Genomic DNA, 20,443 nt, shown 5'->3' with positions numbered 1-20,443 from the left:
AAACACAAGTTTGAATTCCTTCCATTCTTTATATTGATATCTTCCATGAATCTCAGCAGTCGTTATTATGGCTTCCTTGGAAGACGGAGCATTGCTATCTGTGATTAACCTTTGATGAAGAGTATTGCAATGATGAATCTGCTCACGCACATAGCACCTTCCTTGGATCTCTATGAAAATAGAAAAGTGTCCGTCCTGTGAAATTAAGGCCTTCCATCCGCATAGCCCAGTTGTCTTGCTGAGCTGTCTCGCGTTAGCAGCACTCGGAGTATGTTCTCCTTCAGCCAGCCTTTCCAATAACGTCTCACGGAATTTGTCCTTATATCCCATTTTCAGTCTATTTTACGCGTATTTACTCTTCAAGACTCTTCTGCAATCTGTGTCTCGTCTATTCAAAGCAGTCACTATTCCTGAATCTCACAGAGATGTAGTAAATCAACAGAAACATCTTTCATATCTAGCACTGACCAGCATTTTCTGTGGCTTCTGTTGCCTATCGTACTGACTTCAAAAAAGAGGATAAAGAAGGTGCCTCCTAAAGTCGCTCTTCCCTCACAGATGTTTGTTAAGGATGATGGAAGATGCATTACGGTTTATCTCAAGGCAACCCCATGGGCTATCGTCTGTGCAGACTCCAAGTGAGCTTGCACTACACATGGGAAGTCATCAGCACTCTAAGCACTTCAGGCACATTACGATCCCCAATAGCACGTCACAGCTTCCGGGTGCTTTGTGTCAGAATTGCCTCCCACAACACCAACACAAGGCGGGGACACTAAAGCACTCGACGCTCTCTACCTGGAGCTGCCCAGGCAGCTGGAAAGAGGGAGCACCTTCCCTCCTCAATTTTTCCTTCCGCCTCCTCAAGTCTGTTCATCTTCTCTGCGCGCTAGATTTCTCTTATCCTCCTTCTCCGCAACACAACACAAGCTTGGAGTTCCACACACCACCATCAACTCAACGCAGTTCTTGCTGATCGTCGATACACAAACTTGTTGACTTTCTAGGTACTATTGGCTGTCGCGAACGCCTCATTCTCAGCTTTGAACCGCTTCTATTCCTGGTGAGTCTTCGCTGAATCTGCGTGTAGCGGTGCGAGGGGAAGGCGCGCCCTGCCTAACTTGCTTACCCTACATTTTCCTTCCCGTCTACCTCTTTCAATTTCTGTCTCTCCGCTTGTTTACACTATTTTCAATACTGTCGTTGTTTTCATTCAATTGCCCACAGTGGCGCCTTCCGTGGTCACGGGTTACTCAAGTCACTTTCGTCTTCTGACTACTCAACCTTACCGGTTGCCACATTCATCACCAGGCATTGCTTGGTGCATCGAATCCGAGCTTCTGGGCTGACACGTATTATTGCAGACTCACCACTCGCTTTGATATTCAGTGCTGTCAACCACAATGGCGGATGAAGAGGTGCACCAAGCCTTGGAGGCGGCGATAAGAGCACAAGAGGCTCTGGAAACGGCGAGAGCAGAAGCGACCGGGACGGAACTTCGGAAGATCAGCACGAAGACAACTGACCTTCTAGATAACCTCAAACAGACCCTTGGCTCCATGGCTGACATGAAGCGATCCGCTAAGTATTGTGAGTCAATCGACAAGCTTCAATCTGAAGCAGAGCTGCCGCGCTTCGTCATTGGCGTCCTTGGAGACACTGGGACAGGCAAGTCTTCCCTGATCAACGCGGTCTTAGACGAGGAAAGAGTCGTGCCCACGAATTGCATGCGCGCATGCACGGCTGTCATCACCGAAATCTCTTGGAACACCTCCAACGACGATTCCAAGAAATACAGAGCAGAGATACACTTCTTGTCACAGGCAGAATGGTCAACGGAAGTCACGGCTCTTCTTCGCGACATCCTAGGCAACAATGGCAACTTGTCCGAAGACATCCGAGTCGCCGACAGCGAGGCTCAAAATGCGTACACCGTGTTGAAGGCGGTGTACCCGACACATACTGACCAACAGCTCGTGGAGGCCGATCCCTACGTGCTTGCCAACTTTTCGAAGATCCGGGAAGTGATTGGCACCGTCCAGGTTGTCGAGGAGAAAGGCAGCAACACCTTCTACCAGAAAATCCAGTCATTTGTGGATTCTGAGGAGAAAGGCAATGGCCCAAACACGGCAATGGCCTACTGGCCCCTGATCAAGTCCGTTCGTGTCTTTTTGAAGTCCGAAGTCTTGTCCACAGGAGTCGTCCTGGTAGATTTGGTATGTCTTCCGGCCTTTCCTCGTTGCCTTCGCTACTGACACACCATTAGCCCGGAGGTCGAGACGCCAACGCTGCTAGAGCAGCTGTGGCTGCGAAATACATCAAGGAATGCACTCGTCTCTGGGTTGTCGCGCCTATTACTCGAGCTGTTGATGACAAGACAGCGAAGAACTTGATGGGCCACAACTTTAAACAGCAGCTGAAGTACGATGATTCGTATTGGAGCATCACCTTCATCTGTACCAAGGCGGATGATGTTGCTATTGATGAGGCGGCTGAGACACTCGGCCTCAGGGACCACATACTAGGAGAGGAATGCCGTGCGGAGCACATGAAGTCCGACAGTGAAGCATTGAAGAAGGAGGTCAAGAAGTTGGAGTCGAAAAAGGCTGATCTCCAAGCGCAATACCAGATCGCCAGCAACAATGTCGACACGTGGGAGGGTATTCAACTTCAGGCCGCAAACGAGGGACGTGCCTTCGCTCCCTTTGAGTCGCCTAACAAGAGAAAGCGACAAGCCGCCAACGATGCGCGGAAGAAGCTTAAAACCGACGACGAGTCCAGCGGCACCGAGGAGATTTCAAGCGACGAGTCAGACGAGGAGGCTCCTTCGCAAGAAGATGACAAACGGAAGCCCTTGTCTGCAGAAGAGGTGAAAGCGAAGCTTCAGGAGCTCAGGGCAGTAAAAAGGTCACTGAAAGAAGAGAAGAAGCAGACCAACAATCGTATCAGGGATCTGAAAACTACCACCAAGAACCTTGCTGCTCAGCGCTTGAAAATCAAGACGGAAATGTACTCCAGGTGCATCCAGGGCCGGAACGAGTACTCCAGACGCGAGATTCAGAAAGATTTCGCCGCAGGAATCAAGGAGTATGTTTTTTCACCACTACAAGATTGATGAAATGCTAATCACCCCGGCGATAATAGACTTGATGACGAGCTCCTTGCAGAGGGACAGGAGCAGCAAGAAGACACCGAGAGGCCTAGTTACGAGGAAATTGGTCGCGCCCTGCCTGTATTCTGCATCAGCAGTCGTGCGTTTCAACAACTGCGAGGGCGTATGAAGCGAGACAAGCGTGTCCCGGGTTTTACCTCTCTTGAGGAGACCGAGGTTCCAGCTCTTCGCAAACATACCCTAGAGCAAGCAGCGGCCATGCAGGACTCCTGGTTCAAGCACCAGCTGAGTGAAGTCTGCCGCTTCTTGAGAGGCATGGATTTGTTTCTCGCGGGCGACGATGCCTTCCTGAAGCTGTCTGATGCGGAGAAGAAAGAGGAGTATGAATTTCTGGAGAAGGGGCTGGCGAAGCTTGGAAAGGTAAGCATGCCAGAGTCGTCGCGATCCCAAAAATGACAAGCAGCGGCTGATAGTTGGTAGGCCGTCGGAGACTCCATCACCAATTCCATGGTAGAATGCCAAGAGGCTGTCGACACTGTTCTCCAGAGAATGCCGCAGGCAGCTGCAAATGCCTCTGCTCGGGCGCTGGCAACGGCGAAGGGTTGGGGTGCCCATCACAATGCGGGTGGTCTTCGATACAACACTTACAAGGCAACTTGCCGCCGCCGGTAAGTCTCTCTACTCAGATGTCTTAGTGGACGACCTTGTAACTGACATATGTTCTTGCAGCGGTGTGTTCAGAGGTGCTGCCGGGTCTCGTGACTTCAATGAAGGTAAGCAATACCGGGATCCCATGGCTGATAATGTTTTAACATCTTCATTTCCAAGACCTCCTTAGACCTATGAAGAATGCGACAGCCAACCTCTGGGACCGCGCTTTCAACAACCGGATCCCAGAGATCCTCGACTCTCTCGCTAGAGGTTCTACACTCATGATCCACGCCTTCCATGGAAACATGAGAAGCCGTCGCTTCATGACCGAGAACACCGAGATGGCGCACGAGATTCTGAGCAAGCACATCGGTGCTCTCAACGAAACCATGGTTCTCGCCAACCAGCACCACAAGCTGCTCGCCAGAGACAAGCAGCGTAACGCCAATCGCGGATTTTATCCCGCTGTTGAAGGTGCCTTGCGAGACACATATCTCGAGTGCGCACAAGTGAGAGGTAAGGAGCGACACATGCTACACTTTGACACAGAACCCACTGACTCTGTACAGGAATTGGCGCATTCAATGAGATGAAGGAGTTGATGGAGGAGGAAGTCAAGGCGCAGCGGGCGTCGGTGTTCCATGACGCTGCCAACAAGGCCGATGATGCAGTGAACAATCTTCTGAGTGAGCTGGAAGTGGCGGTTCGCCATGACTTACACCTCAACATCAACACGATGCGGCAAGACTACACCGGTCTCGTCGGTGCCGTGGCTACGGAGGCCGACAATCGCGACAGAAAGATGCTGATTCCCATCATGATGAGTTTCTACCAGGCCTTGCTGATGACGCTGACGGAGCCGGACGACAACGACAATGGCGATGAGTATACAGTCGACAACGACAAGCAAGGCACCGACCACGGAGAAGACAGCGATGGATCCTATCACGACAGTGACTAAGTTGGTTTATAGGACCGGATTGGGAAGTATCAGGATGGACCGAAATGTAGGAATACTTGCTTTCTTTGCTATTGCTCACCGACTTGAGTTGATATCCTTGGAAGGAACGCACGATAACAGGATCGGGCAGAGATACTTACGTGGTCAACCTCAACTGAAGGTTTAGATAGGACTTTCCATAGACAATCGCTTCTCAATTACTTTGAGCATATCCCGTGAGGTGATCCGCGCTAGACTGAGCCAACGGGACCACACAACGTTAAGGCGACCGAAGGCTGCGGGAACCGTCAGTAAACGAACTCAAGGACCATCTTGGGATTCCAGCCACAACCTCAAAACATTGGTCTAGAAGCTTCTGGATTTCCTTGAGCAACAGCCGGCACTACTGCAGCGTGCCATCGCATACGGGGACCATCCGCCTCATATCAGCCTCTTTCGATCGTGCCAAGCCTCTACATGGTGTCTAGTTCTTGTCAACTTCGTATACGCAACGCTCCAGAGACTACGAACGCCAGGCATGACGGAACGCCGACAACATCAACATCAACCAACCTCACAACAAGCCAGCTTATCGCACCAATTAGCAATAGCGATATTCGCGCTAACGAAGCAAACCCCCCCGTCGCGGAGTTCCTGAAGGGTCGTCTTCCGCCGCCTGCTCCGAGTCACGGCGCCGGAACCTTAAGCCCGGGCACCCTTGCCAGAGCCAAGCCGTGCGCGGCACGGCGAGTTCGGGACAGCCGTCAGTATGACCGCACCGTGCAGCGGTGACAGCGGGAGAGCGACGGCTTGCCGCAACGTGTCTTGGCCATTTTTGGTTTTGCTTGACAGGCAAACAACGGACCGAAAGGGGGCAACGGTACGAGTGTGAAGCAGCGCACGCATGTACGGAAAGCGTACGTTGGACGGCTGTTCAGCTTGTCAAGGTAGTTCAAAAAGTGTGTGCTGGGCAAAGGGCTCGTTGCCACTGGATGGATGATACCCCATGGCCAGCGCGACTGTCGTACTCGGATACCGTGGGCATAAGCTTAATGGTTGTCTGAGTAAGGCAGCCATTTTTTGTTGAGGGTTTTTAGGTTGTTGCCTCCATGTCGCATTTTTGCAATGCGGAACTGCCAGATGCAAGCGACGCCGTAGCAGCGATGACCGCATTGTATTCCAGCCGGGGCGAACAGTTAATTAATTTTGAGCGGAGCCCCGGGCCTGGGAGGCCTGCGAGTGATCTGCGAGACGTGGGATTGGACCAAGGGGCGGGCGGCGGTGGGAAAGCTTACGAAGTACAGGGGATGAGCAGAAAGGTGACAACTTGGAAGAGGAGACAAGATATTCAGCTGCGGTCGATCCCGTGACTGCAAAGCTGTTGGCCCCGTGGGGTCGGGTGGGAGGTTCTGTCACGGGATTCCGGGACCGGTGAGAGGAGATGGCCAGTCATGCGCCGTGGGGAGCGGCCGCGTGACACCAAGAGCCGGACTCGGTCAGGGAACCGGCGGCGGGGGTTGGTTGACGATTGAGCCTTGAGGAGGAGGGGTGACTTCGTGACTTTGGGGGGGAGGACCACGACGTGTAGGGGAGGAGGGGGTCATCCCACTTCTGACTTCAGATTTGTTCCCCCTCCCATCCCCCATCCCCCTCCCCCAAGCACCCCTCCCACCTTATCTCGGCGGAACGTCTAGGAAAGCATGTCGGAAAGTCAAATGTTATGCATCCCAAACCACACCCCCATGCGATGCCGCCACGACATTACCCGTGGCTGGCTGGTGCCGTTGACGACCTGGAGAACCGGCTGCTGCAGCAAAACCTTGCTAATGGATTACTCGACGACACGAGAAAGTGGCTGCATGTTAGCCAGGATGCTTTTCATAAGTGAGGGAACGAGTATCCGACAGCATTGGCGGTATGACGGGCGACCTTGACAAAACCCGCAGTCAGTGCTTGTTTTGAAAGCCTCACCCAACCTTGCCCATCAACACAAAAAAGTGTTGCGCGGCTTCGTCCAAAGGTTGGAAAGTCTAGCCTTCATCCAAAACAGACCCCGCGTTATCAGCAAAGTCAAGATTCTGGTTCTTGGCGGGCGGGTTCGCGGAGGGCAATCGGCAAGTGTCGTGTAAGTTGTGAAGAGAGCACATGTTTGTGTTGGTGTGTGTGTGTGAGTGAGATGGGCTCATCTCATGATTGTCTAGAATGGGCAGATACACACGTGTATTGAAGAAACAAGGCGCTAGCCGGGCGCCGAGATCGTTTGATAGCTCTGGGGTTGCAGCAATCGTTGCAACAGTGCCTGGGAGACGTGGGGTTTGAGTTTTCCTTCTCATTTTGCTTCTCTTGTGGATTTTGATATTGGCCCGGTAATCGAATGGAGGCAAATTGCGGGTTACCAAGTGAGATGTGTGATCCGCGGGCAACGAGGGGGGACCCGAAAGCAGCGGGAACGAGAGAACGAGACATGTCGACAGGAACCATGGAAAGAAGACTTGCATGTGCATCACAACCTCAGACGGACGCACATGTAAGTCTCAGAGAATGCAGACGGCGAGTCGAGAACAGACGGAAGGGCCGATGGAACAGGCCTTCATTCCGTCGATGATGACATTGATCCACAGGCCGGGTTCCCAATTTGAGCTGCTGTTCCAAGCATCCTTGACGTTGAGGAAGGAAAGGAGAACGATGAAGCTGGAGCATGAAGATATTGTGAGCTGACGGTGCTTCGGTGAGAACGAGGCCGTCGGTACCCGAGAGCACGCAACGGACGGACGGTCGGCAGGTACGGGACGGCGGTGCAGTCCAGGGGATATGGAAGCCCCGAGCCTGGACACTGGATCCTGACGAGGCGAGGCGAGGCGAAGCGAGGACGCAGACGCAGAAGCAGATACGGGCCCTGCTGGGCCCTCAGGCACAGGCACAGGCACCCGACAGGCACGAGCACCAGCACCGCCGAGGGCGGGCGGGCAGCGCCTAGCACCTGGCAGCTGGGCTGGGTAATCACGCCCTGGAAGTGGAAGGCGACATTGCAGATTCCCAAGGCTTTTAAGCCTTCCAGGGCCCCGTTCGGTGCCCTCCATCGGCGGGCGTGGATCCTTGCCCGGGTCCCTCAGTGTCAAATCCACAATGTAAAAGGGTACGTACCTCTGTGTGCCCCCAAGATTTCCCTCTCCCCCCCTCCCCTCCGAGCCCTTCCCGGAGTGCCCTCCCATCCAGTGTCCATAGAGAAAGCGTGTGTGTGTGTGTGTGTGTGTGTGTGTGTGTGTGTGTGTGTGTGTGTGTGTGTGTGTGTGTGTGTGTGTGTGTGTGTGTGTGTGTGTGTGTGTGTGTGTGTGTGTCCCTCGCTGAACTGAGAACTGACTGACCTGCGGGAGAGGAAGGCGGAGGAGTGGGAGTGCAAGTGAAGAGAGAGTAAGTATGGCAGCAGACAGAAAATGCCTGGCGGCCACGACCCGACCAACCGACCCAAAGTCCAGACAGTGGGGATCGGGGACACCATCTTTAGGGTGTTCTAGGCCTCCCCTCCCCTCCACCGCAGGGCACCTTGGGTCCTTCCCCTCGAAGAGGTACGGATGGTAGCCCCTCACAGAATTAGAAGTCGGCCGTCCACAAACAAATCGCTCCATTCCATTCCATTGCTGCGCTGCGCTGCGCATTCTTGTCACCTGCGGCCTGGCTGTCTTGTCTGTCTTGTCGTCTCTTTCCACCACTTCCCCAACCCCAAACCTGCCCCCAGTAATTAGACCGCTCCTCTCCGGCCTGTCTTACCACGCAATTCTAACTTGCCCTTAGGGCCTTGCCTTGCGCTTTTGGGACAAGCAAGACTTTTCTGGCACCACCATCTCCCTGGAATTCAACCGGCATCAGAGACAACATACACACACCCTCTCGCATCTGGCCTGATTCGAGACCACCATCCCGGGGCCCCGACCTGATCTCTGGGCTGTTCTTCTCCAACTCTCAACCAGAGTCTGTCTCTGTCTCTCTCTCCGCGGGGAACTTTGGAGCAGGAGAAACATTCCCCAGGCAGTTCATACGTACTGTATAGTACACTCTGAGCACGCGCGCGCGCACCCATCTGCAGTCCGACGCTCTTCTTTCCGCCGCCATCGTTCTCGCCTCGTCTCGCCTCGCCTTGCTGCCGCCGCCCCCCAGGGTAAATCACCGATACCCTACCTACCTTGCACTCTGCATAGCATAGCACACACACGCTCGGCGCACACATCTGCCTCTGGCCCTGCACTCGCCGTGCGTCTACCTCTCGCACTGCAAATCTAAAGTGGGTGTGGCCTGGCCGCAACCGTCAATCGTCCACCCCGAACAAACATTGGACGCCGCCGACCATTTCGCCGCGACGGGCTCCCTTTTCTCAGACGCCTTGCGTCATGCCCACGCCTAGGAACCCATTGGCCCACCTCCTCGCCCCGATTCCTAGCCCTCTCCCGCCCATCTCCCCTGGCCAGTCTCGCTACTGCCGCTGCCACTGCCGCTGCCGCTGTCGCTGGAGTAGCTGCTCGGCTGAGTCTGAGTCCTGTTGACCGATATGGTGGTGGATATGGACAATGCGACGAGGCTCATCGGAGACCTGCATCAGAAGCTAGCCGACCTCGACCACAAGGTTGCAGCCTACCGCCAAGACATGGCAACCGAATTCTATAGGTACTCCCAGAAGCTCCTCCAGAATCTCCCACGAGACAAGCAAGCCGAGGTCGACCGTCTCGTCGCCGCTTCCTTCCACAACTATCCCAATCTCGCTCCCGCCCTCACTCTCCCACGAGACCACCCTGACTCACCCCCACCGCCGCCGCCCACCGACGAGCCCGACAAGCCCACCGAAACCACCTTCCCCGACCGCCGTGCCCCGACCCCGACGCCGCAGTCGACTCCCTCCTCTGCGCTTCCCCCATCCGTCCTCTCTCATGCCGGAACTGCCACCCTAACCTCTCCCGACAGTACACACGACCGGGAAAGGGATAGGGAACTGCACGGCCTCTTCACTCCGACCTACCTGCCTCTGCTCGACAGTGCACAACCGCCCCCCGCGACGAACCACTCGCCAGTCCTCTCACCACCATCAAAGACCACCACCGACGACGATATGGGTCGGCGCAATTCCGGACAGGCAAGTGACCGTCCCGCTGTGCAGGTGTCTGTCGCCGCGACGCAGATGCCCGAGCGGCCGAACCACGAGCGCCGGGCGACGGACGAGACAACCTCCTCGGGCACCTCTGAGCAGAGCGAATCCAAGGTCCGCCGGAGTGCCTTGCGACGGGCGTCGAGCGGCGGATCTAAGCCCCCCGCCAGCCCGCGTCGAGTACGCTTCGAGTTTGAGGGAACCGAGGTGCTGCCTACAGCCTCGCCGCAGTCGTCAGAGCCGTCACTGGTGCAATCACATACCCTGGCCAACTCGAGGTCACCACCCCCGCCTGAAGATGAGTCAATGACTGTCGAATCTCTGCTGGGCCCTGATGAGGACCTCGGGCCCCCGCCAAAGAAGGTGTCTTCCTCCCAGGCACTCCGGGCTCTCTCCAGAGCTCCCTTGGATGCGAATACCGTATGGACTGTGGTGAACCCTGACGTCGCTGGGTCCGAGAATGGCAGCATGGCGACGTCTGATTCTGAGAGTTTTTTGCACGCGAGCAGCTCCCGTCAGCCTCAAATCCAACTCCAGGACCCACCGAAGAAGGTTGAAGTAGAGCGTGGGCGTGAACGCGAGCGCCAGCGCGCCCCAGACCCACCGGCACCTCTAAAGCCAGTCCGCGCAGCGAGGGATTACGACAGCGACGAGAGCTCTTCCGACGACGAGTTCCTTGCCATGGCGAAGCCAAAGTCGTTTGCTAACAAGAAGGCCATCATGTCTCCGACATCACGTTCGCCAACAAGGACAGTCCCCGTACCCCAAAGCCCCAGCTCGGAAAAGCCAGCACCTCACACAGCGACCAAGTCGTCAAGTCGGAGTGGCGTCGAGGAGGAAGATGATGAGGACATGTTCCATTTCGAGGGATTGAGTGCTCCGCCCAAGCCTCGGGCCAGGCCTGCACCGATACAAGAAGAGGATGAAGACGACAACGAGGTTGAATCAAGTGAACCTGTGGTGCAGACACTGTACTCAACCTCACCCGCCGTGTCCATTCCCAAGCAAACAGAGCCGCAGATCCCAGCGCACCTCATCTCTGGGTCGGTCGGGTCCTTCAGGGGTCGACCTGTGATCATGCCGGTTGTCAAGAATCCCGATGTGTACCAGCAAGCAGCCTCGCTGGGTGACGTCAGCAGCTTTATCGGAGGTTTGGACGGACGTAGCGGCGTCGACGATGGTGATCTCAGCAGCTATCGCGCCAGCGTTGGACAAGCATTGTTCTCGGGGACGCCTCGAAGTTTGACAGAACGAATGATGATGGAGGAAGCACAGAGCCAGCGACGTGCCGCTGCTCAGCGACCGCACTAACTGCGGCAGTTCGAACTTATTCACCAAATTTCATGTGTATGATATGGGTATGGGCCAACTGTAGAGGGTTCCGGAAGTCTGTACATAGACCATGCTTAGGCGTTTAGAGGCAGTTTTTGGCTGGGCAACTGGACGGTGCGGCATGCTGAGTCTTTGGGTGGGGGCGGGGTTTCTGGGACCGGCGGTCGAAAGCATTTCGTACATGGCATACCCGACCAGACATCATCGTAGTTTATAAATATCGAATGTAAAAGGCCCATCGGGTCATTGGAGAGAAAAGTGTGGGCACGGTCAATTTGGCGAGCGGACGTGAAGTCGTGGATGTGCATCGGCGCTGCGTGCCCCTCGGGCTCTGTCAGATCGGGCATGGGCCCACTCAAACCCCGGAGAAGGTGGAAAAAACTGCGCCGAGGTTCCGGACCGCCCGCGCCACCCCGGCGTCCAATACCGCTGCAGATGATTCTCAGTACGCGCTGGAGAGCTCCATCACCCACACTCGAAATCGTCCGACCATCCCAGCGTCATTGATTTCGATCAGCCATTGCACACTACACGACACCTGCGCAGACAATTTACAATGGGTGGTCTCAACCTGGAAGTTTTCAAGGTAAGTCTTGCATCGCCCCAGGTATTTTTCAACCCTTTTTTTTCCTTTCCTTTTCGGGTCAGACGGGTGAGAAAAGTACTGACGTTATCGACCCAGTTCGGCATGTATGTCATGTTCCCTATTGGCATCATGTACTACTTTGGTACGAACCTCGACAACCGTTTCGCCGTCCCCGATTTCTGGCCCAAGGCCGAGCACTCGCACAAGATTCCCTTCGACCGCGAAGACATCAAGGAGGAGTACGTCAGACTGGCCAAGCGCCAGCGACTCGTTGACCAGATGAGGAAAGACCGGGAGGCCGCACAGGCGGCGCAGAACCCACCTTCGAACGAGGAGCAGTAGGACGGCTGCGAGGCATGATTGCGACGGACGGGATACCAACGAGGACGGTAGCGAGACTCTTCGCTGTGGAAGGGTTGGGGGCATGTCCCACGGTGGATTCTATGCGGGGGAGGGGCGCTGTATCATATTGGCGTTTGGATGTCAAAAATATTCGGCTTGGGGAAATTGCATGCGACGGACGCGGCGTTTAGGCAGGTGGACCTTTGCAAACACTCGCCCCTCAGAGCATCTGTAGAGTTGTATTATACGTGTGTTCTACATGTTGTACATATCAAACAGAGAAGAGAGAGAGCCTTGGCTTCGACCAGGACCTACGAGTCCAGGTTCTCCTCGATCTTGGACCACCTTTCCTCCGAGATTGCTCCCTTGGCGGGGTTGCCGTACACGGCTTGGACCTCCGGATAGTCCTGCAGCGCGGCCAAGAGGTCGCCGAGCATGACCGCATCCTCCCCGTTTTCGATGCCGACCCGGGTATCCTCGTTTGCGGACCAGATGATCTCGGAGGACAGCAGCTTCAGCTCGAACTTGGGGCCCACGCCGTTCGCGACAGAGGTGGTCATGTTTGGCTGCGTCCAGATGATCAGGTTGCCCTCCTCGTCTGTCTCAATGTCCTCGGCGCCCGCCTCGATCGCATCATCCATGATGTCGTCCACCGTTGCGCCTTCTTTCGCCTCGAAGACGACGCGGCCAGTGCGGGTGAAGAAGAACGATGCCGTATTGGCAGTGCCCTTGTGCTTCTTGATGAGGGACCTGAGTTCCTGGAGGGTCTGGCCCTTGCTCTCGGTCTCGGCTTCAATGATGAGTGCGACGCCGGGCGGGAGGATGGCTTCGATGGTCAGGGTCTCGAGGGCGGCGCCTGTGGCGGAGCGGCCCTGCCCGCGCGCTATGGCGGAGTCGATTAGGCTCTTCGGGACGCCGGCCTTCTTTGCGATTTCGATGGCGTTGGCGAGCTGGGGGTTGTCGACAGTCCCGTACAACTTAGAGCAGAGTGTGATCCTCTTGGAATGCTGGCTGCGCATGCTGTTCTTCTGCGCATCGGTGGCGCCCTTTTTGTGCTTGATCTTGGACCATTTGTTGTGTCCACTCGCGACGGCGGGCGTCGTCGACAACGGGCGGAGGCATTGGCGGCAGAAGGTGGGCTGAGATCGGGACACCGGGACGCTGGCGCGGGATGCGATGCTCCGCAGGGAGCTGCTCCTGGCGGCGGCGGCGGCGAATGGACGCATCGTTGACGTTGAGGAGAGACGGTGACTCGGGGCCGGGATCGGGTCGGGGCGGCTTCCGGGTTTCGGGTGTGAGGGCTACCTCCTCTGGTTCATGTCATGTCCGGGCCACGGACGACCATGACTTTGGGGGAGCTCTATCGTGCGGCATGTCAGAGACAGCTCTAAAATTTAAGTGGGGGACAGCGGGAACGGCTAGCACAGGTGGTGTGTGGCTTCCATTGGCCCAGACCCTGAATTGACACCTCGCAGAGTAGAGACTGAGCCACAGCTGTCCCGCCCAGCGCCTCAAGTGATATGTCATGGCATCCCGCCCAAACTCAGGCTGACCCGCCGGGGGGTAGCGTACGCGCCCCTAATTGCTTTACCTTAGCCCATCCCATCCCGTACCTGACCGCATGCCTGTCCCGTCCTTCAACCTGTCCCCAATATACCAAACACACCCCATTAAAGAGCTTCCGACGAAAGAAGACAGGCAACCCAATTGAAGAAGAACAGATTACCGGACCCCAAGTGGTCACCAGACAAACTCCCCCGATGTCGTCGACGGGAGCTCCCAATGGCTCCCACGAGGACGCCGCGCAAGCAGCTGCCTCGCCGCGGCCGTCATCAGCTGCACCGACAGCGCCCCCATCGCAGCCTCCTCCCCCGACAGCGACGACCTCGTCCATAACCGACTCGGCAGCGACCTCGACCCCCGAGCTCGACGTTCCAAAGCTCCAGGCCCTCCCCGCCGAGCAGCAGGAGCTGTTCCTGCTGACCTTTGTCTCGACCCTCTCGAAGCACGTCCTGAGCCTCTCCGCCGACGACTGCACCGCCCAGCAGTTCTACCTCAAAAAGGAGATTTTGCAAATCGTCAACCTACCCTCGCCCCAGCCGAGCCGCGTCGTCAGAAACAATCTCGGCAAGTGTCTTGCCCACATCTTTGGAAATGGCGACCGGAAGCTTCTCTTCGAGACCATCAACGACTTGGTCGCCATCATCACCGGGGCCAGATCCAAGACGGATGCGGGCCCGCGCACGAAGCACGCCGCCGTCGCGTGTCTGGGCGACGTGTACGCATCCGCCGGCGACAGCGCCATTGGCTTGCACCCACTTGCGTGCGCGACGCTCATCAAGCTCTTGAAGTCGTCTTCCAGCAACGCAGGCCTGCGCGCCGCCGTGTTCACGTCGCTGGGCAAGATTGTCAAGATGGTCGAAGGCAGCATGGACGAAAACGTTGCCAGGGACATCTTCAAGCAGTCGCGCAGCTACGGCACCAGCGACAAGGGCTCGCTGGTCATCGTCTCCGCTTGTCGGGCCCTGAGGGCGCTCGTACGACACACGTCGTACTTCGAGAACTCGAACGACTTTGAGAAGCTGCAAACCGCCATCTTCAAGATCTTCGACTCTTCGTCGTCGCAGGTCAGACATGCGGCCGCGGAGGCGCTGGCTGAGGCCATGGTCAGGGGGCACTCCGAGACCGGCGTCGCGGAGGCAGCCCCGCTGACGAAGGCTCAGAAGAGGATGAGCAAGAAGCCTATCAAGCGCACTGGCACGGCCGCGAGCATAGTCGCGGACGAGGACGATCTGCCTACGTCGAGACCGGGCAGCCCTGCCCCTGGCGGGAAGAGGGCGCAGGATCTGGCGCTGTCGCTGACTGAGATTCTGAGGATCCTTTCGACCCAGTACACCAAGATGCCGACGTCGAACAAAGCCAGGGCGGCCATCGGCGTCTGCTACGGCAAAGTACTGAGAAAGCTTGGTGAGAGGACGGTGGAGACGAACTACCTCAAGATCCTCGAAAATCTGACCGTCGACCTGATCGGACAGCCCAACATCCTCAACAACCGTTATCGTCTCCTGATCTCGAGGCGCATCGTTGACACCATTCTCCAGGACGTTATTGGGCAGAAGATTCTAGGCGAGTCTGGACAGACGACGGCGGCCAAGCTCATCATCAACGACATTCTCAAGAACTATCCGCAAGCCCTTGTCGAGCGCTCGGAGCCGACGAAGCACACCTTGATCGCAGCCCTCGGCGCGATAGCTTCGCTCATCAACTGCTTGGGGTCTGCGGCGAACAACTTTGCGGAGCCATGCAGAGACGGTCTGTTGGGAGTCCTTCAGCACCCCAGCTACTCGGTGCAGGTTCATGCCTCCGCATGCATGAAGGCTTTCGTGCTCGCCTGCCCCCAGCAGCTCCTGCCCTGCTTGTCAGTATGCATGAACAGCCTCAGCCGAGAACTGGGGCTGCTCACTAGTGGACGGAACTCTCCCAGGCGATGCGTCGGATTCGCTCATGGTCTGGCAGCCACGTTGAGCGCAAGCCCCGCGCGGCCCCTCCACGGATCCGTTGATATCAATAGTCGTGTCCTGACGATGGCGACTAACCTGCTCAAGTCGAGCGGTCAATCCGAACTGAGAGTCTCTAGCACTCAGATTCAGGTAGCGTGGATCTTGATTGGTGGTTTGATGTCTCTGGGCCCAAACTTTGTGAAGATTCACCTCTCCCAGCTGCTGTTGCTCTGGAAGAATGCGCTGCCCAAGCCATTGTCGAAAGACAACACCGCTCACCGCAGTCTGCTCGAGGCGTCCTTCCTGACTCACGTGCGAGAGTGTGCACTGGGCTCGATATTGTCGTTCCTGCAATTCAACACCAGGCTGCTGACGGTTGACGTTTCCAAGCGAATAGCTACAATGCTGCAGAATACCTCTGCTTTCCTGAGAACACTTCCATCGAAGAAGATCACCGATGATGTGTCGCAGAGACTGACGCCGGCGCTCCAGCTGCATGACTTGGACATGATGGTCCAACGCCGCGTGCTGCAGTGCTACATCAAGCTCGTGAACCTCAGCCCCGCCGGTGGCAGCGAGGCGCTCCTCCAGTCGAACCTGCTCACCATTGCGATTTCTCTCTTCGCAGACCCAGAGAACTACTCCGCCAACTCTCTCAGCGCGTCCATAGCGAATGCAGCAGCCACGTTTGAGACTGTCTGGGACGTGGGCGACAACTCCGGTTTTGGCATCACTGGCCTCATTTCCGGATTCAAGATCAAGGGCCTGCCGGGCCAACAGGACAACTCCATAGAAGGCACGCCCCTCGAAGAAAACAGCCCCGAAGAATCTATAGACCGATTGCTACTGTCGCCAGTTTGCGGCACCCTAGAACACGACGCCTCCCTGCTATACGTCGGCGATGCCACAGAGCTCACCATTCCCGACCCCCCGGCCACCGAGGTCATCAACATGGCCATCCAGCTATTTGCTTTCGTGTTTCCGCTCACACCGCCCAAAGTACAGGAAAGCGTGCTGGAGCAGGTCAAGACATTCATGTCCGCCGGCACGTTGCTAAGAGACCCCGGCAGAAAGGCCGCCATCAACGTGAACGTGTCCGTTGCCGTCCTGTCAACTTTGCGGGTCGCTGTCAGGGAGACGCAGTCGTCCCCGGGCAACGTCACCAATCTCGCCGTGGAGAGGCTCATCCAGGATATGCTTCGTGATTTCGTCATCGACGGAGACCAGTACGTCCGAAGCGTTGGGTACGCCGCGGTCGCAAGACTTTGCAACGCTTGTGGCAACGCTTTCACCAACCACGAAATTAAGTACCTTGTCGACACCATTGTCAGCAACCGTGAGCCTAGCGCGCGCGCTGGTTGTGCAATGGCTCTGGGGTCGATCCAGACCAAGGTCGGCGGTATGGCGGCGGGGTATCACTTGAAGACGATTCTTGGTATCTTAATGTCTCTCTGCAACGATCCCCATCCTACCGTCCACTTCTGGGCCTTGGAAGCATTGGCGCTGGCTTCTGACGCCGCTGGTCTGAGCTTTGCTGGGTACGTGCCGAGTACGCTCGGCATGCTGGCTCAATTGTATGTCTCCGACACGCACAACCCCGAGATCTCCTCCGCCATCACCATGAACCTGGAAATGGAGCTCTCGACAACCGCTGCCATCACGCGCTGTGTCGACTCTCTCATCAATGTTTTGGGTCCTGATCTGCAAGACTCCACCAAGTCGCGCGAGCTAATCCTCAACCTCGTCGGTCAGCTTCAAGAAGAAGATGATTTGCTTGTTCAGAGAGCGACATTGAGCTGTCTCGAGCATTTGTCGCTCTACGCCCCGGGGTACATGAACTTTGAAGAATACGTCAAGGTTCTTCAGAAATACCTCCAATCAGAGTACCCCATCCTGCGAGATGTCGCTGTTGATGGTCTATACAACATCATGAAGAGAAATCCAAGTGATGTTATTGGTGCTGCAGAGAAGGGATTCGAGGACCAGTTGTGGCTGGTCCTCGACGACGCGCCGACACACGACGGCATCCGCAACATCCTCAGGAACTGGATGCGGCAGACGTGCCTCACGGACACTGGCCTCTGGCTCACGAGATTCCAGGGCGTCCTCAAGATGACAAGAGCCAAGGCCAAGGAGGAGTCCGTCTCTGGAAACAAGGGCTCGAGCGGCATGCCAGACTTGCAGGACGAGGAGGTCGCCGGTTTCGCCGGAACGGCCAAGGACGACCAGGACAACAAGGCCGGATCCGAAGTTGAGCCCCTCCGATGGCAAGTGACCACTTTCGCAATCAGCTGCATCAACGACATGTTCATCCTCATCGCGAAGGACGTCATGACCAATGGCGAGTCTGCCGCCCAGACGGCGCTTCAGAACAAGATTGCCGATGTCGTCCGGATGGCCTTTTCGGCGTCTACGTCTAGCGTGCTGGAGTTGCGAGTCTGGGGTCTCAAGATTATCGGCGCGGTCCTCAAGATGTTTGGCAGGACGCCCGATCCTGACTTTGAGGAGGCTATGCTCTTGGAGCAGTACCAGGCCCAGATCAGCTCGGCGTTGACACCCGCCTTCGCTGCGGACTCGTCTCCCGAGCTTGCATCTGAAGCCGTCAATGTCTGTGCTGGCTTTATATCTACGGGAATTGTCACGGACGTGGACAGAATGGGCCGCATCCTCAAAACACTGGTGTCTGCCCTTGAGAACTTCTCCAAGGATCACGAGAACGCCGGTATTGGCGACCTCAAGGGCCTTAGCTCCAACGCACAAGTCATGGTCAAGATGGCCGTCTTCTCGGCCTGGGCAGAGCTGCAAGTTGCCAGTTCTGAACAGAAATACCTTCTCGACGTCCTCAAACCGCACATCGGAACCCTGACGCCGCTGTGGCTCGAGTCTCTCAGAGAGTTTGCCCGCCTGCGCTTCGAGCCCGACATCTCCATGACCCTCGGGCCTCCCTCACTCTCTGGCAGTCTCGACACTATCTACGCTGCGTTGAACCGCGAGACCCTGCTCAAGTTCTACCAAGACTCCTGGCTGAAGCTTGTCGACGCCATTGCTAGCCTGATCGAGCAGGACAGCGAGTTCGTATTCGATGCGCTGGACGGAAAGGAGTCTGAGGGACTCAACACCAATGGCAACACCAAGGGCTCAGATATCAACTATCGTGACGAGCCCGTTGCATTCTTCTTCGTCTTGTTCGGCATCGCCTTTGAGGCTCTGGCTACACGCCCTGGACAGAGCGACTCCTTGGCCACCCAGGAGCAGAACCTGGCAATCCTGCAGGCCCTAAAGAAGATTCTGCACCCCAGCGTGTCAGGTCACGCCATCTACCGGGAGGCGATCTTCTCCGAGACCATGGATCTCCTGGACCGACTTGTCCTGACAGAAGGCCTCGACGTCCAAGGCGTCATTGTGGAGATTGCGAGAGCCCTCTGCGTCTCGCACCCCTCCGCGCGGAAGAAGGACTCGGGCGACGACGGTGACCTCTCTGACGACATTGACCAGCTTTTCGAGCTCACGCGCATCATCGTCCTCGTCCTCTCCGGACTGCTGCCCAATCTCACGGAAGCAAACCAGCCCGTCCGCCACCAAATGACAGAGGAAGCGGTGCTGCTGATCCGCTCGTCTCTCAACGCCCTCGTCGACGCTGCCGAGGTCTTCCCCTCCATCATCAAGACGGACCTGCACGCCTGCATCATCCACATCCTAGCCACCATCCTGGCGACCCCGGGATGCCAGGAGGTCATTGTGCCTCAGTCCCTACCCACCCTGAAGCGCTTCGTGGTGAGCATGACCAAGTCGTCCGCCGGCAGGACAAGCGGCAACGGCCCGACGCCAACGGACGTCCAGCTGCAGGGCTGTTTGCGGCGCTTTCTCTCCATCTACCTCAACGCCCAGAAACGCGAGGCGCCCACATCGCTCACCTGCGTCAAGAACTGTTTGCTCGCGAGCACGATTCTCTTCACGGGCGGCACGAACCACTTGGCGGCAAACGATCCGCTTGTGGCAAGGTACCTCGACGAGGTCGTTGACTGCCTCACGGACCGCATGGTATGTTGTCTCCCTCCTCCTGCTTTCTCTTCCCCTCCCTCAAATGATCTTCCGAGTGACTAACATGTACAAAAAAAACCCAGACCGCCAAGATTGCAGCAAACTGCATCAGGTCCCTGCTCTTGCAGGCCAACACAACACCGGCAGACCACACCATCGTCCGCTACCTCCTCCCGCGCCTCGTCGCTTTCGTGACCAACACGGAGCCGGAAGATCCCGAGAACGCCCGCTCCCTCATTGCGCACTCGCTCAGCCAGTACGTGGGCAACGTCCCCCGCGACCGCATTCCCGTCGCCATGGCCCTTATCCTCCCCACCTTCCTCGCGCGTGCCTCGTCCGAAGGCGAGGACGCGTACAGAGACACGAGTGCAAGATTACTGGAGCTGGCGGCCGTGGATCAGAGCGCGTTCCGGACCGTCGTGGCCAACATGAACGACGGGCAAAAGGCATTCCTGGAGGAGGTCATCCGGTGGGGACGGCAGCAGGGCTCGTCGGAACAGGCCGCGACCAGTGCGACCGGGCAGCCCAGCATTGCGCTGAAGATGGACTTTGGTGGCTGATTTCTCTTTTTCACGACGAACCTGTGATATGAATGGACAAGCGAGGGGACGAAAAGGGTGAATGCGCAAGAGGAGGAAATGGAACGTACGCATGCGGCGTTGGGTAGCATTAGAAGCGTTCCTCTGCAGCGTTGTCTCCGCAGCAGGGGAGAAAGAAGAAGCATGATGAAAAGCAGATACAGAAGCAAGATTCCCCATGCCCCATTCGTGGACTTGGTTGTGTGTGTGTATGTGTTGTCACACAG

At 56.7% G+C, this 20,443-nt stretch overlaps 5 protein-coding genes across 5 annotated transcripts; 4 read left to right on the top strand and 1 right to left on the bottom strand.

Annotated features, from left to right (window-relative positions):
• Positions 1–1,403: 1,403 nt before the first annotated feature.
• GCG54_00006163 (Nuclear GTPase SLIP-GC) lies at positions 1,404–4,724 on the top strand (the record flags this gene model as incomplete). Its single annotated transcript, XM_045406177.1, has 7 exons — positions 1,404–2,216; positions 2,267–3,087; positions 3,145–3,532; positions 3,593–3,780; positions 3,842–3,885; positions 3,941–4,279; positions 4,333–4,724. The coding sequence occupies 7 exons, from the start codon at positions 1,404–1,406 to the stop codon at positions 4,722–4,724; spliced, it is 2,985 nt and encodes a 994-aa protein (XP_045265560.1).
• A 4,522-nt stretch (positions 4,725–9,246) lies between these two features.
• Positions 9,247–11,148, top strand: GCG54_00006162 (uncharacterized protein; the record flags this gene model as incomplete). Its single annotated transcript, XM_045406176.1, has 1 exon — positions 9,247–11,148. One exon carries the CDS (start codon positions 9,247–9,249, stop codon positions 11,146–11,148), a length of 1,902 nt encoding a protein of 633 aa, XP_045265559.1.
• A 577-nt stretch (positions 11,149–11,725) lies between these two features.
• On the top strand, positions 11,726–12,097 carry GCG54_00006161 (uncharacterized protein; the record flags this gene model as incomplete). Its single annotated transcript, XM_045406175.1, has 2 exons — positions 11,726–11,755; positions 11,852–12,097. The coding sequence occupies 2 exons, from the start codon at positions 11,726–11,728 to the stop codon at positions 12,095–12,097; spliced, it is 276 nt and encodes a 91-aa protein (XP_045265558.1).
• A 311-nt stretch (positions 12,098–12,408) lies between these two features.
• On the bottom strand, positions 12,409–13,323 carry GCG54_00006160 (putative transcriptional regulatory protein C8D2.12c; the record flags this gene model as incomplete). The annotated part of the gene is made up of 1 exon (XM_045406174.1): positions 12,409–13,323. The coding sequence occupies one exon, from the start codon at positions 13,321–13,323 to the stop codon at positions 12,409–12,411; it is 915 nt and encodes a 304-aa protein (XP_045265557.1).
• A 534-nt stretch (positions 13,324–13,857) lies between these two features.
• On the top strand, positions 13,858–20,198 carry GCG54_00006159 (Pof6 interactor protein 1; the record flags this gene model as incomplete). The annotated part of the gene is made up of 2 exons (XM_045406173.1): positions 13,858–19,638; positions 19,722–20,198. The coding sequence occupies 2 exons, from the start codon at positions 13,858–13,860 to the stop codon at positions 20,196–20,198; spliced, it is 6,258 nt and encodes a 2,085-aa protein (XP_045265556.1).
• Between the last annotated feature and the right edge of the window lie 245 nt (positions 20,199–20,443).

The sequence above is a fragment of the Colletotrichum gloeosporioides genome, assembly GCF_011800055.1.
Source record: "Colletotrichum gloeosporioides strain Lc1 chromosome Unknown consensus_36, whole genome shotgun sequence".
NCBI classification, from domain to species: domain Eukaryota; kingdom Fungi; phylum Ascomycota; class Sordariomycetes; order Glomerellales; family Glomerellaceae; genus Colletotrichum; species Colletotrichum gloeosporioides.
Note: the sequence above shows the minus strand (reverse complement) of the source record. Positions and strands in the feature narration are given on the sequence as shown.